Below are 21,435 nucleotides of genomic sequence, written 5' to 3'. Positions count from 1 at the left end.
TGTCTGGCGTCTGTGCAGTTAATTGATGCTTTCTTTTCAAGCTCTCAGCTCTGTAGTGCTGACCACACGTGCTGTAGTGGTTTAATAGCCTGGGCAGCCAGCGCAAGCGATGGAGAAGCAGGAGAAAGCTTCATGGAGAAGGTGGGACACAGAGGTGAGCTGTGAATACTGGGTCAGATTCGGATAACAGGGAGAAAAGAGAGCGTTTCAGATCAGGAGAGCAGTACATGAATGCGCTTGTCTGGCAGCTGGCTTAACCTCGTTGGGAAGCTTTATAGAACTTAAGCCCCAAATCCTGGAGTCTGGCGCTTGTGTTTGAACTCTGCCTCTGCTCGGTTAAGAATCCACCTGCAATGCAGGAGACCTGGGTTAGATCCCTGGGGTGGGAAGATCCCCTGGAGACAGGAAAGGCTACTCACTCCAGTATTCTGGCCTGGAGAATTCCATGGGCTGTACTGTCCATGGGGTCGCAAAGAGTCGTAACTTTTTCTGCGTTGAGATCCAGGACAAGTCACCTGCCTCAGCCTGAGTGTTCTCATCTGTGAAATGGGACCGTTAATAGTCCCTACCTCAGAAAGCAGCTGTGATGACTCAGGGAGGTAGTAATTCTTGTAGGATACATACGGGGTGGTAGGAATTTAGGGAAGGATTTGGGGGACCCTCGAAAGCCATAGCAAGGAGTTTAAACCGAGTCGAGTTGGCTGTGGGAGCCACGGAGGCCTTCTGTGCCGGGGTAGCATGTTAACGGTGCTGTGATACCCGCAGAGGAAGATGCACCTGGAAGACTGTTTCGGGGCTCATATGGGAGGGGACCAGGGCCTGGACTGCGAGGCTGGTGTACGGGGAGCAGAGATGAGGAGGAAGCGAGGCGACACCTCTTCCAGGCCGGCGGTGCGGGGTGCATGAGAGACCGGTGGCGAGTGACCCCAGGGCTCTCGGACATTGGGGTGGAGAGAGGTGGGAGGCAGGAAACGGGCAGTAGAAGCCGAGGTTTCCTTGATGCTGTTTTGTTTTTTTTCATGGGTTCAGTTTCAAACCTCTTGACCGTGAAGTGATGTAGGACTTCCAAGATGTTTTGGGAGCCACAGTTTCTGGGTGGGGTCCGGGGCAGGCAGGAGGTTGGGGACCGTCCCGGGGGCAGGAGGAGTGTTAGAGAGAAGGCAGGAGATGCATGGTGGGCGCCCGCGGGTCTGCAGCGTGGGGTCTTGAATCCGGACTGGAGAGTTTCCAGAAGAGGGTGGGCGGCCGTGGAGGAGGAGGGTCTGAGGCTGCGTCCCTTTTCTTTTTTTCTGCACCGCTTTCTGGCCTCTGAGACCCGCCTGCTGGTGGCCTGGTCACAGGGCTGCAGGCCGTCTGCTCATGGGTTCGTGCCCGGGTATGGGCAGGTTTAGGCTTTAGCTTGACTGTGGGGATGTGTAGGCAGTTCAGCAGGGAGGTGGGCTGGGCAGAGGGACCCCTGGGTGCCCGATCAGGAAAGGATGCCAGGAGGCACAGAGCCCGAGATGCTGGGTGGCTTCAGGGGGCGGTGGCCTGTGCAGTCCCGTGACTCCTCACCCCGTGTTTTTCCCGTCTGTGGTGGCATCTTGGAGTTCTCTGGACTGGGGTCAGCAGTGCGGGCCAGCGGTGCCAGCTTGAAAGCTCTGGCTGCGCTGTTTGAAAGCGTTCAGGGACTCGTGGCAAGCAGGCCGGTGGAGGGGGGCATGTCGTCAGCCTGTCTGTGGTCTAGGCAGTATCCCCTGGCCCAGGACACCGGGGCCGCCACATCCCTCCTGCATGAGGTGGGGTCCTGCCACTCGGAAAGTGGGGAGCAGAGAGACAGGAGGCCCGAGGCCCAGCCCATTCCCTGCAAACCCAGGCCAGCTGGGCTGGCTCTGCGATGCCATTCGCTCACCCTGGGGGTTTATTTTGCCTCCTCCATGTCTTTTTCTTCTGTCCAGTTGGGTGAGACTTGATTGCCCAGCCGGGAAAATAGCTAATAAATTGGATTGAAGTGGAAAGGGAAACGGCAGGTTTTTACTGAGCCCCCAAGGAGAAAATTGGAAGCAAACCCAGAGTGGTCTGTGTGGTGCAGGAACTCCAGCCTTCTCGCCTGCAGAGGACTGTGCTTTTATAGTAAATCACCGATAATGCGTCTTATTGATGATATGTTTTTAAATTCAAGCATTAAATATAACTATTCTTATTCTGTCCTCTGCTTAGAGGTCATCTATTCTGAGCCATTGGAAGGCCCTTGGTGCCCTCAGAGTCCCTGAGGGCAGCGGGCGGGGGCGAGGGGGGTGTGCACGCCATGGGTGACTTGGTGTAATTCTTTGAAACAACTTCAGGCATACAGAAGAGTGGTGAAGACAGTGCGGGTGTTTCTGCACACCCTCCGCCAGGCTCCCCTGCGTGTCCTCGTCCAGCATGTTTGTCAGAGCTCCGGTCCTCACTGGGGCGCTGGCCTTGACGTCTGAACATGTCTGCACATCCCCCAGCATCCAGTCCATGTAGCTTTGTGCACTGTTATGAGCCTGGAGGGCTTCCCAGGTGGCGCTAATGGTAAAGAATCCGCCTACCAATGCAGGAGATACAAGAGATGCGAGTTTGATCCCTGGGTCGGGAAAATACCCTGGAGGAGGGCGTGGCAATTCCCTCCAGTATTCTTCCCTGGAGAATTCCATGGACAGAGGAGACTGGCGGGCTGCAGTCCATGGGGTCGCAAGGAGTCGGACATGACTGAGTGACTGAGCACGCATGAGTGTGGAGATGCCGCGTGCACCGGTGACCAAGTCCTCCCTCTGCAGGGTGCACTGAGGCCTCTCACAGGCGTGGGCTGTGTGTGTGTGTGTGTGTGTGTGTGTGTGTGTGTGTGTGTGACCCAGGAGACCATCAGGACTGCCGAGGGCAGAGCTGTGGCATCTCGGGCAAGAATCTGCCGTCTGCCAGTTTCCCCACCTGCAAATCCAAGGACTTCCTTGCTGAGCTCGCGTCTGGCTCTAACAGTGTAAGACTTTCAGGCCTCTTACCATCCTTACTATCCCAAAGTTGAATTGGGATCAGGCCACTTAATTCACGAGCTCTCACTTCCCACACCCACCGGGGTTGTTTGTGGTTCCGCCTTCACACCCGAGTCCCAGACGGGAAGACACCTGTTTCTTCATTACTTTGCCGGCCGCCCAATCTGAAAGTTCACTCGCTCAGGCCTGGCAGGCCCCGCAGGAGAGCGCTACGTCAGAGGACTTTGGGCCCCTTTGCTCTGGGAGGCCACCCATCTGGGTTCCTGGCCAGCTGTGGCCTTGGGTCTGCAACGGAGAGGGTGTGTGTGTGTGTGCTCACAGCTGTGAACTTGATAAAGAGCAAATAATCTTCCCTCCTTTCCTGGTTCAGAGCCTGAGTCTCCTCCTCCTGGGGGTTGTGTCGTCCCCCGCCTGCTCTGAAGGCGTGAGAAACTCCTTCCTGCTTCTTCAGCTCCTCAGGCCAGGAAACGCTGGGTCATAAAAAGAACAGGGGAAGCAAAGCAAAACGGAAAACCCCAGAGGCTCTGATCTCTCCGGGCTTCAGGGTCTGGGGTAGGGGGCAGCCTCCCCTTTGGGTCAGGGTCCTCGGAGCCTGCGATCCAGCCTGCCTGGGGCTGCTGGTCGAAGGTCCCTGCCACGTCCTGATTGGCCCGCCCCTGAGTAGGGAGTTCTAGAAGAGACGTGATAACCTTTCACACCACCGTTTGCTTGTGACCGGAGAAGAAAGGAGGGATGAATAAGAGGCGCAGAGGAATGAGTGTTAGGATGGACCCTCGGGATGGGACGGCTTTCCTGTTGGCGTAAATCAGACGCCTGCAGGCGACTTGACTAGTGGCTTCAAACCCACACCCCACAGCGAGGGCCAGGCCGAGCTTCACCCCGACGGGTGGGGCCAGCGAGGGGTCTCAGGCTGAGAGGGAACCTGGACCGGAAGCCCGAAGCCGGGGGCTGGCAGAAGATGAGGTAGACACGTGATGCTGGGGGTGCCTGGAACCCCCCCCCACCCCACCCCGGTCCAGGCTTGACCCTGGCAGCTGATAGTCCCCATGCAAGGAGTTAGGGCCTCCTGGCCTGGGCCCTCCTCTGGCCGCTGGAGGTGGGGGAGTGGACGGGGTCAGCCTCCTGCGTCTCTGACCTGGTCCGCGTGCACCAAGTGGACTTTGAGATACATCCTCCCCCCATGAGGGGTTGGCCTGGGGGCCCTGCAGCTTGGGGTGGCAGAGACTCTCCCCATGCCCTGCTGGGCCCAGAACACACAGAACGGCCCCCAGCCTGGCCGTGGTCACTGAGGTTATCTGGACAGTTTGGTGAGCCAGGTCGCCTGGTCTGGGGCTCCGGGTCGGGGAGGCCCTCGCCTGCCGCCCCTCACCCCGGCTTCTCCCTGCAGGCTGGCGCCCATGCGGCTCTACACGCTCTCCAAGCATCACTTCGTCCTGGTGTTCGTTGTCTTCTTCGTCTGCTTCGGCCTGACCGTCTTCGTTGGGATCAGAGGTGAGGAACAATTGGTTTTTTTTTTTTTTTTTTTTTTTTTTGAAGTATAATTGATATAGTTCAGTGAGTTTCTGCTGTTCAGGAAGGTGATTCAGCTATATATATATATATATATATATATATATATATATATATATATATATTCTTTTTCATGTTCTTCTCCCTAACGGTTTATCACAAGATGTTGAATATAGTCCATGTGGCGTATAGTAGGACCTTGTTTGTCTATCCTGTATGTTATAATTTGCCTCTGCTGACCCCAAACTTCCAATCCAACTCTCTCACGCCTCCCCTCCCCGCCTCGGCAACTGCAGGTCTGTTCTCTATATCTGAGACTCTGTTTGTTTTGTAAATGAGTTTGTGTCGTATTTTGGAGTCCACATAAAAGGGATAGCATCCGGTCTTTGTTTCTCTTTCTGATTCACTTCACTCAGTATGGTCACCTCTAGGTCCATCCATGTCGCTGTGCACATCATTCCATTCTTTTTATGGCTGAGTAGTATTCAGTTGTAGATGTGTACCACAGCTTTGTCCACTCATCTGTCGCTGGGCGTTTCGGTTGTTTCCCGGCCTGGCTATTGTGAATAGAGGTGCGTGTATCTTTTTGAATTATAGTGTTGTCCCAATATAAGCACAAGAGTGGGATTGCACTGGGTCATATAGCAACTCTATCTTTAGTTTTTTGAGAAACCTCTGGACTGTTCTGCGTATGAATTTACATTCCCACCCACAGTGTAGGAGGGTTCCCTTTTCACCACACCCTCTCCAGCATTATTTGTAGAGGTTTTAATGCCAGCCATTCTGACCAGTGTGAAGTGGGACATCATTATAGTTTTGATTTTCATTTGTCTAGTAATCAGCAATGTTGAGCATGTTTTCCTGAGCCTGTCGGCCATCTGTATGTCTTCTTTGGGCTTTCCTGTGGCTCAGATGGTAAAGAATCTGCCTGCAATGCAGGAGACCCGGGTTTGATCCCTGGGTCAGAAAGATCCCCTGGAGAAGGGAACGGCTACCCACTCCAGTATTCTTGCCTGGAGAACTCCATGGACAGAGAGAGGAGCCTGGCGGGCTACAGTCCATGGGATCGCCTAGAGTCAGACACGACTGAGCGACTTAGACCTTTTATGTCTTCTTTGGAGAAATGTCTATTTAGATCTTCTGCCTGTTTTTTGTTTGGATTGGTTGTTTTGTTTTTTGTGTTTTTTTTTTTTTGAGTTGTATGAACTCCTTGTATATTTTGGAAATTAAGACCTTGTCAGTCAGATAATTTGCAAATATTTTCTCCTAGCTCATAGGTTGTCCTTTCATTTTGTTTGCAGTTTCCTTTGTTATGCAAAAGCTTGTAAGTTTGATTCGATCCCTTTTGTTTATTTTTGCTTTTATTTCTATTGCCTAGGGAGACTGACCTAAGAAAACAGCGCTACGATTTTATGTCAGAGAATGTTTTGCCTATTCTCTTCTAGGAATTTTATGGTGTCATGTCTTATATTTAAAATTTTAACTCATTTTTAGTTTATTTTTGTGTACGATGTGAGGATCACTGACTTCTATGCGACTGTCCGCTTGCCCAGCACCACTTGCTGAGGAGACTGTCCTTTCTCCATCGTATGTTCATGCTTGCCTCCCGTGCCAGAGGTCATTGACAGCAGGTGTCTGGGTTTATTTGTGGGCTCTTTACTCTGTTCCACTGATTCATATCTCTGTTTCTGTGCCAATGCCACACTGTTTTGATTACTCTAATTTTATAGTATTGTCTGAAGTCTGGGAGGGTTATGCCTCCAGCTTTGTTCTTTTTCCTCAGGATTGCTTTGGCAGTTCTAGGTCTTTTATGGTTCTATATAAGTTTTAGGATTATTTGTTCTAGTTCTGTGGAAATTGTTAGGGGTAATTTGATAGGGATAGCATTAAATCAGTAGATTGCTTTGAGTAGTATGGCCATTTTGACAATATTTTTCCAATCTACAACCATAGAATATTTTTCCATTTCTTTAAATCATCTTCAGTTTCCTTTACCAATGTTTATAGTTCTCAGTGTAAAAGTCTTTTATTTCCTTGGCCAGGTTTATTCCTAAGTATTTTATTTTTTTGATGTAATTTTAAAAGGGATTTTTTTTTAACTCTCTCTTTCTAATATTTCATTGTTAGTGTAAATAAATGCAACTTATTTCTGTATGTTAATCTTGTATCCTGATACCTTGCTGAATTTATCAGTTCTGATAGTTTTTATGCGAAACCCTTAGGGGTTTCTATATGTAACATTATGTCATCTCTCTATAATGACAGCTTCACCTCTTCCTTTCCAATTTGGATAACTTGTGTTTTTCCTGGGAGAAGGCAATAGCAACCCACTCCAGTACTCTTGCCTGGAAAATCCCATGGACGGAGGAGCCTGGTGGGCTGTAGTCCATGGGGGTCGCTAAGAGTCGGACACGACTGAGCGACTTCACTTTCACTTTTCACTTTTATGCATTGGAGAAGGAAATGGCAACCCACTCCAGTGTTCTTGCCTGGAGAACCCCAGGGACAGGGGAGCCTGGTGGGCTGCCGTCTGTGGGGTCGCACAGAGTCGGACACGACTTTCCTGTCCAGTTGCTGTTGCTGGGACTTCTGGTGCACTGTTGAGTAGACGTGGTGAGTGTGGGCATCCATGTCTTGTTCCAAATTTTAGCAAGAAGGCTTTCTGCGTTTTGCCATTGAGTATCGTGTTGACTATGGGTTTATCATAAATAGCTGTTATTATGTTGAGGCGGGTTCCCTCTTTACCCACTTTGATAAGAGTGAGTAGAGGCTGAGTTTTATCGAATGCTTTTTCCACGTCTGTTGAGATGATCATGTGGGTTTTATCTTTTATCGATATGATATATCACATTGCATGTGTTGAACCATTCTTGTGGCGCTAGGATGAATCCCAGTTGTTCATGGAATATCTTTTTTTTAATGCTATTGGATTTGGTTTGTTAATCTTTTGTTGAGAATTTTTCTGTCTATATTCATCAAACATACTGGCCTGTAATTTTCTTTTTTGATAGTATCTTTGTCTGGTTTTGGTATCAGGATGATGGTGTCTTTGTATACAGAGTAAATTTGGGAATGTTCCCTGAGGTGAGGAGCAGTTTTGACCTCCTTAGCATCTATAGTTACCTTGGTGCAGTGCCATTCAGCTCAGCTTAGCTGTACCCCACTTGCTCTCAGCCCCTGATGACCCCATTACAGAGGGTGATGCACAGAGGGGTGACCCTGGTCTTGCCCTTCACAGCAGCCAAGGCCTACACTCAGCTTGGCAGCGCTGGGCGGCCTTGACCCTGTTCTGTGTGTTGGAAGAGTCTGTTTTGCTCTGGGACCTGCCCTGGGCGTTGGGGAATCCAGAACATGCTGTTTGATGGAGGAGATGGGCCATTTAACTGGTTCCGGTGCAGCAGATTCTGGGGAAGGGGTGAGAGCGGTGAGCATGGGATGAGGTAACCATGGAGAGCGGGGCGGGAGGCGGGTGGGCAGTATGCAGGCTCTGACAGCTGCTGGGTTTATCTATTCAAATTATGGATTCTGGAACTGGGAAATTAACCGTAGGAAGGGTTTGGGGACCCGCTGGGCCCATTATGACGCATACCTGAGCTAAAATCCCATTGATCACCTGGCCTCCATAGGTCCCTACTCCGGTGGACCACAGCGGAATTTTGAGTCTCTTAAAACTTAAAATCAGCATCAGTTCAGAGCCAGTGTCCAGCAGTTCCCCAAATTAATGATCTGATTTTCCCCAGTGCACTTGTCCTAGTAGAAGACCAGAGGTTCCTCTGGGAGAATGACTGACGGTACAAGTGTTTGGCGGTGTACTGGGGTGCTTTCTTAAGGGGACCCAACCTTCCCTTTGTTCAAGGGCCTTTGGGTCTGTAAACTGGCTCGTATTTGGAAACTACTGATGGGTTATGGTTCTCTGTATTTATGACGTACGTTAGACCTTTGTACGCTTGACTTGAACTTTCCTGCTTATGCAGATCAAGTAAGGACTTGTTAGGCTTCCTGTGTATTTCACGTCTGGGACCACCACGATCAGTTAGCTAATGCCATAGGTCTGTGGGAATCAGATTGTCTGACTGCCAGGACTCTGCTGTCCATCACAGTGAGCACGCCCACCATGCCTTTGGCAGTTGGTGTCACCTCGTGGCCCCGCCACCCCTGGGATCCAGCTCCTGCCCCTGCATCTTGTTTCCCAGCTTGGGGGCCATAGTTCCCATGGTAAGGCCCAGCCTGCAGAGCAGGACAATCATAGCGCCCTTTAAGGATGCTCGGGGCTCCCCTCACAAATGTATTTCTCACAGCAGTGGTGAAAGGCGTGTCTTCTGGACTCTTCCAGTAGGTCTTAAATGACAGATCCACCCTAGCAATCCCACTCCCTAAGTCTGTGGCTCCCCCCCACCATACACTAAACCTGGGCAGGTGCAGCATTTCTGATTCATTCACTGGAACCACCTTTGGGTCCCTGTTTTAGCCAACCACCCAGTCAAACCCTGGGAGCCCTTTCTGACTCCTGAGCTGCAGCTTTTCAGTGCAGAATCTCTGCTTAGTGAACCCATATCCATCCGATGGGCCTGAGACGGCTTCCCGTTCCTTCCACCGTCATCGCACACCGTGTTCCCTGGGTTTCTGTCTGCATAAATCAGGAAACTGAGGCCGTTCTTCAGGCACGCAGCGCGCATCCTCACAGGTCCTGTGCTTCCCCTCTGGGGCCTGCTGGGATGCGAGTCTAGTTACAGGTCTCGAGGTGAAGGGGGCGGGTCATGTGGAGAAACGGTGTGGTCCTGCGTGGCCACTGCCTCCGAGGAGCTATCCCTGATTGCTTAGGCGGGGCAGGGCTGGTCCGTCAAGAGGAGCCAGGAAGGCCCCTTCCAAGGGGAATGGGGAGAGCGTCCCACTGGGAAAGGACTCGTGGGAATTTAGTGTGCCCAGCTTCATCAGGACCTTTCCACGTGTCCCCGGAACAGGCTCCTGTTCACTCACGGTCAGCGTGGTCACTTCAGCAGGGAGGCTTCCTGCGAGGCTGGCTGCTCAGCAGGGTTGTAATTCAGCCAGTTGCAGGATGAGATTCTAGTGTGATAAGAAGTCTCAGCCCTGTGACCATAGGAAATAAGGGTCTCCGTCAGGGCCCACACAGGCGCTTTCAGATCAGGCATGCGGCCCTTGAGCTGAGAATTCACGTCCCTGAACTCATCCTTGTCTCTCACCACCTTGTCCAGTGACATTAGGAGCAACCCGCCATCTGCATTATGTTTGTTAGTTTTCCAAGAATGTTCTGAAGTATCCCTAAACAGAGTCGCTTAACTCCTTGCTCCTTGTAATAAATGGCTGATTAGGAGTATCTAATGAAAATATTTTGCATATGTTCCTGGACCATCAGTGCTCATTTTACTACTGGACACACAGTCGTTAGCATCTTTAATCAGATTAGAGAATCAATTCCAGAAACCCCAGAGCCAGTGTAGAAAACTCACCCTCTCCCTGCTGATCCTAGGGTACCACTCTCGGTACCAGAATCTGTGTGAGTCAGGGTTCCCCAGAGAAGCTGAATCAGTGGGAGCTACAGAAGGCGGACAGAGATGAGAGAGGGATACTTTATCATAAGGCCTTGGCTCTCGTGACTATGGGGGCTGAGAGCTTCCACAGTCAGCAAGCTGGAGGCCCAGGAGAGCCGACAACGTAGTTCCTTGTCTGAAGAGGGGTGAGGGCTCATGTTACCAGCTGAGGACAGAGAAGAGAGTGAATCCTCCCTGACTCTGCTTTTGCTGTGTCCAGGACTTCACCGTTCTGACAAGGCCCACCCACACCGGGAGGGCAGCCTGCTTTACTTGGTCTGCTGATTGAGAAGGTGGTCTTATCCAGAAACACCCTCACAGACATGCCCAGAGTAATGTTTCACCAGGTATCTGGGCACCATGGGCCCAGTCGAGTGGAAATACAAAATCGCCATCACAAGCCCTCTACTCCCAGTGACTTTCTGTTGATATGTGTGCTCAGTCGCTCAGTCATGTCTAACGCTTAGCGATCCCATGGGCCAGAATCCACCAGGCTCCTCTGTCCATAGGATTTTCCAGGCAGGAATACTGGAGTGGGTTGCCATTTACTTCTCCAGGAGATCTTCCCAATACAAGGATCGAACCTGTGTCTCTTGTGTCTCCTGCATTGGTAGGCAGGTTCTGTACCACTAACGCCAAAGAAAGTTACTTTCTAGAGTGAGGCTGTCAGGATTTCAGAGTTAGGAGCGTCTGAGGAGCCATTGGGCTTTGCAGATGAGGGAATGCGATCCAGAGAGCCTTTAGCTGAGACTCGAGTCAAGACCTCCTGACTCCCAGTTCTTAACCCTTCCTGAGAGACCAGACTGCCTCACTTCCTGAGGCAGGAGCGCACTCGGATTGTGAGTCGTTTTGAAATGAGCCTGTCTGTGGATGCTGACCTCCTTCCTGTCTCTCTCAGCCTTCATGGACACGCCCCAGAGGGTGCTCCTGCCCCGGTTGAGTTAACTCAGGCATCTCCTGCTCCAAGCAGAGGGTGGTTGGCAGCAGGCTGGACGTGGCCGCAGGATGGCCCGGAACACCGGCAGGCCAGGGGTTTGCTACAGCACAATCCAGTTCTGAGTGGAATCAGGTTTATAGGGTTTCCTTTGACGACTTCTTTGAAGGCCGAAAAGCTCTGAAATAGCACGGCGTAAAATCCTTTGAAGCTTGATTCTCTGTTATTTCATAAAAACCTTGAGAATATATTAGTATATGTCATGCCTTCTTAAAATCCTCAGTTTAATATTTTTGGAAGGTTGGATTAATTGGGTGAATGGATCAAGGTATATAATTTTTTAGCAAAAGTCTTTATACAAACTGTGTAGACGATATCTGTGTCATTGGTGCTTTCTTAAACCCACACGCCGCAGAGAGAGCCTTCCCAGAGAGAGGGGGCGGGGAGGGGAACTGCGCGTGCAGTCCGTGGAAACCGTGTGTCGTGTGCTGTCACGTTCTGCTCGCCGGTGTCGGGAGGTCATCGTGTGCAGCAGAGTAGATGTTGCATGTCTGTGTTCATATGTTTATATATTTATATACATATGTATGTGTATGTGTGTATATATGTGTGTGTGTACGTACATAGCCTCTAAAGACAGACCAGGAAAAAGCCTACCTCTGTATAATATATGAGACTTTCTTGGCATTTGGAAAAAAATCAATAGATGAATTATCAATATAGTTATAACCTGCTTTTTCTTTCTCTGTTATGCTTTAGGACCCAAAGTGATCCAGACTTCTGCAGCTAACTTTTCACTAAATAATAGCAAAAAGGTAAGACTGGGTCTAAGTGGCAGCTGGTGGGCCCTGTAAATTTCTGAGTCACTAAGAAATGGTCCTGCTTAGAGGGTCAATAAGATCAACCTCCCCCTTGCCCTGCAGCTTGCTTCTCAGGCAACACACATTTCTTACTCCACTTCAGCTGCTGGCCTCTGGGTCCTAATTTGCTAAAATTACCTTTTCTGCTGTAATTGTGACCTCAGTGCTGAGAAAGGATGGTGGTGTTACCTCTTAGGGAGCCACAGTTCATTTCCAATGGCTGGTTAGCTCATCCTGATTCCTCTCGTGTGCAAATCTTTTTTTTTTTTTTTTTAATCTTTATTGGAATTTTCTTCATACTTTTTGTTCAAAATCCTTCATTTCAGTCACTCAGTCATATCCGACTCTGCGACCCCGTGGACTGTAGCACACCAGGCTTCCCTGTCCATCACTAACTCCCAGAGCCTGCTCAAACTCATGTCCATTGAGTTGGTGATGCCATCCAACCATCTCATCCTCTGTTATCCCCTACTCCTCCTGCCTTTAGTCTTTCCCATCATCAAGGTCTTTTCCAGTGAGTCAGCTCTATGCTGAAGAGCCAAAGTATTGGAGCTTCAGCAGCAGCATCCGTCCTTCCAATGAATATTCAGGGTTGATTTTCTTAGGAGTGACTGATCTCCTTGCAGTCCAAGGGACTCTCAAGAGTCTTCTTCAACACCACAGTTCAAAAGCATCAATTCTTTGGTGCTCAGCCTTCTTTATGGTCCAATTTTCATATCCATACATGACGGCTGGAAAAACCATAGCTTTGTCTCTGGAGACCTTTGTGGATGAAGTGATGTCTCTGCTTTTTAATACGCTGTCTAGGTTTATCATAGCTTTTCTTCCAAGGAGCAAGCATCTTTTAACTTCATGGCTGTAGTCACCATCTGCAGTGATTTGGCAGTCCGAGAAAGTAAAATCTCTCACTGTTTGGCAATGTGGTCCCCTCTAATTTTTATTCCCAGGACCATGAAAGCTGAAAATAACAGACGTCAGTGACACACCTGGCATATTGATACTAAAAAAATGATTCTTGTGAATATGAAAATATTCATTGGTATCCTTCGTTATTTTATTATTTGCATCATCCTATGCACTTTAATCTTTTTTTTTTTTTTCCTCCAAGGAGGCCTTTTCTTGTTATTTAAGTGGTTATATTGTCCCAACGCTGTAGAGGGTAGAAACCACCTGCTTAGATGTTGTTGGTGAGAATCAGAAGTGAACTGCAGGAGAAAGTTAGTCCATTCTTTTTCTGGAAGGCAGAATTTCACTTATATTGTCTAAAGGAAAACTACATGTTTTTGTTTCCAAAGCTAACATTTCAACCTTTTGTGTAAATTTGAATGTTGTATGTTAAGATGAGGCATTTGGAGACTCAGCTGAAAAAGTCACCCTGATTACTTGACTTCTGTTTCTTTCTGCCTCAGCTAAAGCCAATTCAAATATTTTCCAAACCACTGTCTACATATAATCAGCAGCTATGGCTGACATGTATTGTCGAGTTGGATCAATCAAAAGGTATGAAGCCTGACACTTTAGAATGATTTAAGGTTCAAAGAGCTTTAAAATCTTCTAGCAACTGCTCAAAGATGAATTATAATGATGGTGATTACTCTTTCTAATACCAGCAAGTTGGAAGCCACCTAAATGTCCTCCAGGGCAAGTGACAATGCCGCCCTCCGGAAGCCCCAGGAGGCCCTCAGGGCTACTGGTCATGCTCTGGGTGCCAGGCCTCACCCAGGGGTGCTGGGCAGCGTGGCTCAAAGCCTGCATGCTGTGGATGCTCCAGCGGCAGCCTCCTCCAGGGGCTTCCGGGAGAAAACTAGGTCCCGGTGCCCTAGGGACACTTGACAGCATCCAGGGACACCGTGACATTATGGCTGTCACAGCTGGGGGGCAGGGGCTGCTAGCAGAGGGTGGAGACCAGAGATGCTGCTCACCATCCTGCAGCCACAGGACAGACTCCCCACAGTGAAGAATTAGCTGGCCTCAAAATACTTATGGTGCAAAGGCCGAGAGATCCTGTCCAAAGGACCCACCATCGGCGATGACCTCGCTCTCTCCACCCAGGGCAGCTCCCCAAGAACCGAGAGCATACGCCACCTCGTTCTCTACATGCTGTGATTCAGAGAGGTGCTTCAGTTGAAAGAATTGGAAAGATAACCCAATGACTGCAGTAAATTAAGTGGAAAAAAATGCTTAGAATAAAAAATCAACCCCTTTTTGTAACATTTTAAAAAAGCGTTAAAAAATCCGATAGCACTACACATTTGTGTGTCTAGAAAACCGTCTGGAAGCATGGCCCCAAACATGAAATCATAGTTTCTTGGGCAGTGGGATTATATGTTTAATACTTTATGTATATCTTTGCATTTGTATTCCTAGATGTTTTTTTAACAATGAGCATATAATCAGAAAAATAAGAGATTATATAATCAGAAAAATAAGAAACTTATGTTTATCTTGGTATGAAGTTAGATTAAAATGTATATGGGAAAGTAAAAAATATAACTTTATCAGCCGTGAAATAATTTGGCCTTTTGTGAGATGAAGGTTGGCGGTGGGTCAGAGGCAGACCCTCGAGGGAGGGCTGGACTCTGCTGGCGGGTGTCAGCTTTGCCCACTCGCAGAGGGACCTCCCTGGGCTGACACACATCCAGGCAGGCGGGCGTGTCTGCTGGTGTGACCAGCCCTTGTGGACTCTGACACCGGGATTCTTCTTCTGTAGAAACATCTATTCAGACAACCTTCACCATGACTGTTAAGGTTGATGGTGTAGCTCAGGACGGGACCACCAAGTTCATCCATAACAAAGTTCACAACCGGACGCGGATGCTCACCTGTGCAGAGGTGAGTCCATGTAACCGGTCCACAGCGGAGTCTTGCCGCATTCCTGCAGGTGGAGCTACTTTCTTAGGTAAAGAAGCTAATGCCACTGATGGCATGGAAGACCCACCCAACCCATGCACCAAGACCTTATAGATTCTTAGAAATGCACACACACGCGTGTGCTCACACACACACACACACACACAAGCACACACCCTGGTGCCTGATTGTACTGTCTGTGTCACCGCCTGTCTGGCATGGCCACGCTGCCTCATGTGAGGGTGGTTTGCTGCTGTCTGTGGTCTGTCTGGATCGCTCGGGCCTTGGGTTGTTCCCAGCTGTGGGATGCACATCCCAACCCACGTGGGGCACTGGGAGCCAGGCCTCATGGGAGTGGCCCGCCTTTGTTGAGCATCCGCCCCAGGTGCAGCCTGTGGCCCCGGGCTGGCAGAGGGGAGGGTCCACAGCGGGAAAGGAGCCCTCACCGTAGGGCACCGTGTTCCGTCAAAACCCAAAGAGTGGGAAGCAGGCCCTGCCATAGTTCAGAGGCTCTGTCGGAACCTAACAGGTCAAGGTGGGGCGTGGACAGCACGGGGAGCCCCGGAGAGATCGCGTCTGGTTATAGTATCAGGAAGTGGCCCCGTGGCGGTGCTTTCCACATGTGGTCTCATTGCATTCCGGGGGCAGGAACTGTCGCGAGAGCCCCCTTGTGTAGAAGGGGGAACGGAGGCTTAGAGAGGGCGGGACCCTGGCCCAGGATGACATAGATGGTGAGTGAGCGACAGCCCCAGGCCTTCAGCCCAGGCGCTTTTGTTCCGAAGTTTGTGCCCTTGACATCCATGCACACCTCCCGGTAGTAACGGGAGAGGCTGGGGAGCCTTTCCTAGCGAGAAGGCGTTCAGATGGGAGTGGTCCTGTCCAAGGCCGGCCCTGGCTCTGGCCCTTCTGTGTCGATGTCTGCTGGACGGTCCTGAGACGGGTCAGAACCACCACCCGAGCAGACCGGGCCTCCCGGAGGCAGAGCTGACAGCGCACCCTGCCCCGTGTACTCAGGCAGTGTCTGCTGCTCAGCTGAGCCCAAGCCCTGCCCTGGGTCCCCTGGGGAGGCCCGGGCCGTGGAGCTGGCCCCCTCCTCCTCCTCCGTTTGTCCCCTGTGTTAGCGGGGACAGTGGGCCAGTTTCTGAAATGTGTCTTCCTCATCTGTAAAGTTGGGGGGCCGTGCCTTCCCTGGGGGTTGGCGGAGAGCGGTGAGGATTGAGGTGGGCGAGGAAGCGAGAGCTGGAGCTGTACCTGCTGGCATGAGAGCCCGGGTACCCCCGCCCCCACCACTACCACACTGGATGGACAGGAGGGACGGCGGGCGTGGGGGCCGCGGGGACCACCAGCCCAGCAGCCGCCTTCTCCGCCCCGCAGACACTGCACACCCCCCTCCTCTGCCTCCTCTCCTGTCCCCTAGGGCAGCTCCCCGCCCTGCCAGCTGCCCTCTTGCCGTCTTCAGGACATCCCGGGCTCCGGAAGCCTTGCCCAACAGCAGGTGACTCAGCCCTAGTTGGAGCCGTGGCTCCAGCAGGTGCCCCCGGGCAGCCTGCGTGTTCCTCGTGGCCCCGGGCTGGCTTGGCCACTGAGTCCACGTCCACATCCTTGGGGGAGACCCGAGAAGGCCCGTTCTTGATCCTAAAGGACGAAACTTGGGGCTTGGCCTGTCCGTGGGTACGCCACGGAGACTGCAGGGGCTCTGCGTGGGAGCCACAGGCCAGGGGAGAAAAGGGAAACGCCTCATCCACCCCGTGCATCCTACAGCGGCTGCAGAGACGGGCCACGGGGGAAGGAAGGTCAGGCGGAGGGCCCTGAGGAGCCGCTCCTCGCTGGCGCGCCTCCTGCACCAGTGTATTTGTGAAAATGTCGGTTCACGTTGCATTAACTCACCTTTTTATTCAGGTGACATATTATCATTTAAGTTTATGAAAGTACGGTTGATTTACAGTGTTGCGTTAACTTCTGCCGTACAGCAAAGTGATTCAGCTATACATACGTATATTCTTTTTCGTGTTCTTCTCCATTATGGTTTATCAGGATACTGAATATACTTCCCTGTGCTACCCAGCAGGACTTTGTTGTTGATCCATCCAATATATAATAGTGATCCCCATGGGCTGTACCCTGCCAGGCTCCTCTGTCCATGGGATTCTCCAGGCAACAATACTGGAGTGGGTTGCCGTTTCCTTCTCCAGGGGAATCTTCCCGACTCAGGGATCAAATCTGGATCTCCTGCGTTGTAGGCAGATTCTTTACTGTCTGAGCCACCAGGGCAGCCCAAATAACATTCCTTCTACCAATCCCAAACTCCTAGTCCAGCTCTTTGATGCCTCCCCTGCCCGTTGGCAACCAGAAGTCTATTCTCGAGGTGACGTACTATTTTGAATCCTATGAAGTAGAGAAGGTCTAATGATTGTAAATCACGTGTTATTTGTTTCTAAATATGTCCATTTGCTTCTTTCTTTCTAAGAACTGCTTTTGGCTGGCATCTGAGTTCCCCTGGGCTCCTGGCGAGCTCCCTGGAGATGCTCCGTGCTGATCCTCTGTGGTTGGAATGGGTCACCTCACGAGTCAGTTGGGGGAGAGTGAGTCTTGTGTGCTTTAAGGACACAGATCTTGCTTGTGCATTTGCAGAAATGTGCAGAAATCATCGTGGCTCACCTCAGCTACCTGAATTACACTAAGTATACAGTGACTGTGGGATTCGAACACCTGAAGCGGCCCATCAAGGAAATGAACTTCACCGTAAGTACACCGGCCGAGCACAGCGTTTCCATGGCTCGTTTGCGTAGCGCCCATTCTCTGTGGAATGACCGAAATAAATCACAGCATCGAAATTGTGTTATTTTGGATGGTGGAAGACATGTACAATTCTAAGAACTATTAAAAAACCCAGTTTATTAAGTATACATGGAGTGAAGAATAGCTTGAATCAGCGTGGAATTGGAAGACCGTGGTGTCCTGAGACTTAGCAAGAGTAGCCTTGCAGTTGGAAGGTACTGGGGGAGTCCTCTGGGGAAGGCGGGGCCGCCGCCTCCAGGCCTGAGTGGACTTAGACCCGGCTGACCTCTGGGAGGGGTCCCTGCTCTCAGGTGTGCCCCGAATTGCACAGCTTTGATGGTTTTGTGTGCTGAGTCACTCAGCCGTGCCTGACTCTCTGTGACCCTATGGACTGAAGCCCACCAGGCTCCTCTGTCCACAGGATTCTCCAGGCAAGAAGGCTGCAGTGGGTTGCCATGCCCTCCTCCAGAGGGTCTTCCCGACCCAGGGGTCGAACCCCCGTTTCTTAGGTCTCCTGCACTGGCAGACGGGTTCTTTACCACTAGCACCACCTGGGAAGCTCTGATGGTTAGACTTCCCTGTCTCTCGCCCAGCTGACATCAGCCTCCTTGTCCCCTCTGCACGTTGGGAGTCAGAATAATCAGCATGGTGACCGAGAACGCGGGTCTTAGACCAGACAGAAGAGCTGGGTTCAGATCCCGGTGCCACCATTGCTTCTGCTTTTTGTCTCTTGTCGTAAAACAGCTACTTCTCAACAGCTGTGACTGTTGAATGAGGGTGCCAGTGGGCTCCTTTCTCGAATCGCGCTGTTCTGTGATGTATTCATGCGACACAGTAATTCACACGACACAAACGCAGCCTGTGAGCGGTTGGCCCCCGCTTCCCTTCCCCCAGCCCCGCAGTCACCCGTCCGCCGTCTGTCTGTATGGATTGCCTCTTGTGGACATTTCATACGAGCAGAATCATGCCCTTCATGCTCTTCCATGAACGACTTCTTTCGCTGAGCCGTGTTTTCAAGAGTTCGTCTGTGCTTTGCTGGCATAAGCACTTCATTCCTCCTTTGCCGAATGCTGTTTCACTGTGTGTGTGTGCCACCTCTCATGTACCCAGGCATCAGTGGACGGGCATTCGGGTTGTTTCCATCCTTCAGCTGCTAGGAATAACACTGCTGCGAGTATGTACAGTGAAAGTGAACTCCCTCAGTCGTGACCGACTCTTTGCAACCCCATGGACTCTACAGTCCGTGGAATTCTCCAGGTCAGAATACTGGAGTGGGTAGCCTTTCCCTTCTTCAGGGAATCATCCCAACCCACAGATCGAACCCAGGTCTCCCACATTGCAGGAGGATTCTTTACCAGCTGAGCCACAGGGGAAGCCCGTTAGTGTTTATAGACAGATTTTTATTTGGATGACCGGGTCCCGTTCACTGAGAGGTGTGTGGGCGCCTCCTGCACCCTTAGGTGCCTTCCCGCCTCTGCGGTTCCCCCGTTGCCTGGAGGCCTCTGGACGTCGGCTGGGCTTGGGGCCGTGCCCAGCGCCTGCTCGTTTTGTGTGCTGACAGATGGCGGCCGTGGTCACAGTCACACTGCTTTTGTTCATGTCGTCTCTGACCACACAGAGCGAGTTTATTCTTTGTCTGTCTCTGCGCGCTCAGGTGTTTGAAGATGGCTGTCTCATCCCCTCCGAGGATCTTTCTTTTCTTCCCTTACGGATCCCTCGGACTCTGGGTTTTCTCCCCTTGGCCCCAAGTCAGCCTGGTCTCCTTTGTTCCAGCCTCTGGTTGGTTTCTAACAGTTCAGATGCTGCTCAGACATTACACTCTGCTCTGAAATTTCTTCTCAGTGTTCTTTCTGCCCCAGCCTCTCCTGACCTTTGAGTTTGAATCTGGATTCTGTTTTTTGTTGTGTGACTGATTTTCTCGAACTTTGTCCTCAGAAAATCCAATCAGCTTTCTTCCTGCGTCGTGGAGTTCATGAGGCAGAAGTTGAACTCAGATAGGGCCTGGAGACCAATGTCCGAGCTCAGGTGCACTTTGCTCTCGTCCTGTGATAACATCTGTGCTTTAGACCTTGCTGTTTGCATCCTTCTGATTGGAGAAGAGGGAAAGGAGAGAGCACCGTGTTTCCCCAACGAGGGGTCTCTCCTTTCCGTCGTCTGTCTGAACATCACCCGCTTAAGAGCCTTTTACCAAAGCGCACAGCACAGCAGGGTCCCGCCCCCCGACCCCGCCCCGGATTTAGCTCACCCAACCCTGTCATTTGGGTTTGGGTCACTGTTTGGTTTGTCTTTGATTGTGATTCTTCCCTTTTAACTTTTGTACCTGTTTACATTTTCTCTTAAGCAATCATCGCAGTAGCTGTATTATTTTGGATTTATTATAGCTGCTGTTATTTGCTGAGCTTTTGCTCTTTGCCAGGGTCTGCACTAAACTTATTCTGTGCATCAGCTTACTTAAATGTTACGATATTTCTACAGAGCAGTTGCTTTATGGAAGCGAAATCTGAGGTTTAATGTAATTAAGTAAACTGCCCAACTGGGAAATGGAAAAGCTGGAGTTTGAACCCGGATCTCCGATGTCACAATTCATATGTTCTTAATCACCGTGATTTCCACTTTTCTATTAACATCAATTGTTAATAGTTCTGCTTGCATTGCAGACTCATTTGTATTTTTTTAGAATTTTATATAAGTGGAATCATACGACAGGTGTGAGTTCTTGCACTCGGCGTAATTACCCGGACACTGCTTGATGGTGGTGGGTGCTCACTAGTTTATCCCTTTGTGCTGCTGGGTGATAATCCCCGTGTGAAGGCAGCACAGTTGGTTTATCCGATCCCCTGCTCGTGGCTGTCTGCATTGTTTGCAGATCGGGGCTGTTGCAGAGCCGCTGTGAACCCCCGTGTCCAGACCTCCGCATGGATGTGCGCTCTCACTTCCCTTGGGTGCGTAGGAATGGGCTGCCGACGCGTGTGGCAGCGCCCGTGTCACTGACGAAGACACGCTGGGTTCACGGCGGCCGTATTGTCTCACGTGTCGGTCAGCGCCTGCGAGAGTTCCAGCTGTTTCACATCTCGTCTCATCCACGCTCGGTAGGTCAGTCTTTGTCATTTTGGCTGTTCTGATAGGTGTGTGGTTCCCACCATGGCTCAGCAGTGAAGAATCCACCTGCCAATGCAGGAGATTCAGTCCATCAGTTGGGAAGATCTCCTGGAGGAGGAAATGGCAACCCACTCCAGTGTTCTTGCCTGGAGAATGCCTTGGACAGAGGAGCCCGGCGGGCTACAGTCCACAGGGTCACAAAGAATCAGACACAACTGAGCGACTGAACGACAGCAACGATAGGCGTGCAGTGGTACTGTGTTGATTTACAATACTTTGAAAATATTGGTCTTCTGGCTTGTGTTTTTTGACAAGAAATCTCTCATCCTATGTTTGTCCTCTATAATGGTTTTCCTCCCGTTTACCCATCCCCTACCCTCATTTTAAGATTTTTTTCTCCTTAAACAGTTTGATTATGGTGTTCCTTGGCGTACTTTTCTTCCTGTTTCTTGTCCTTAGAGTACAGTTGAGCTTCTTGGATTTGTGAGTTTATAGTTTTCATCAAATCTGGGAAAATTCTGGCCACTGTTTCTTCAAATATTTTTTCTATCCTCCTGCCTTCTTCCCGTCAATAGAAATCCGAGGACTCCAGATACATTAATACATCTTCTCAGCCGCCTGAAGTTGTCTCAGAGCTTACTGGTGCTCTGTGCATTTTTTCTGTTTCGTGTTAAGTCAATTCTTTTGCTGTGTGTTCACGTTTACACCCTCTGCGATGTCTCATCTGCTGTTGATCGGCCTCCCGGTCTCGGCCTCACGCTCCTCTCGCTGCCTGAAGTCCTTATCTGCCAGTTCCATCCTCTGTGATTTCTGGGTCATTTTGATGGATCACTTTCTTTCTTATCGTGTTTCGTATTTTC

General features: G+C 50.6%; 1 protein-coding gene across 4 annotated transcripts in view; it reads left to right on the top strand.

The window, feature by feature from the left end:
- Positions 1-21,435, top strand: part of TMEM181 (transmembrane protein 181) — a 63,484-nt gene that overhangs the window by 26,155 nt on the left and 15,894 nt on the right. For 3 of the 4 annotated variants that reach the window (XM_025294332.3, XM_044924037.2, XM_044924038.2), the window contains exons 2-6: positions 4,384-4,487; positions 11,748-11,803; positions 13,258-13,348; positions 14,559-14,680; positions 17,330-17,440. In XM_025294332.3, coding sequence (XP_025150117.1) covers positions 4,384-4,487; positions 11,748-11,803; positions 13,258-13,348; positions 14,559-14,680; positions 17,330-17,440 — 484 coding nt within the window. Of the gene's footprint in view, positions 1-3,498; positions 3,960-4,383; positions 4,488-11,747; positions 11,804-13,257; positions 13,349-14,558; positions 14,681-17,329; positions 17,441-21,435 lie in introns of those variants that run through there. The other variant, XM_044924039.2, reaches the window with a different exon arrangement.

This window comes from Bubalus bubalis, chromosome 10 (genome assembly GCF_019923935.1).
Source record: "Bubalus bubalis isolate 160015118507 breed Murrah chromosome 10, NDDB_SH_1, whole genome shotgun sequence".
In the NCBI taxonomy this organism is placed as follows: domain Eukaryota; kingdom Metazoa; phylum Chordata; class Mammalia; order Artiodactyla; family Bovidae; genus Bubalus; species Bubalus bubalis.
This window is presented reverse-complemented; position numbering and strand designations above follow the sequence as displayed.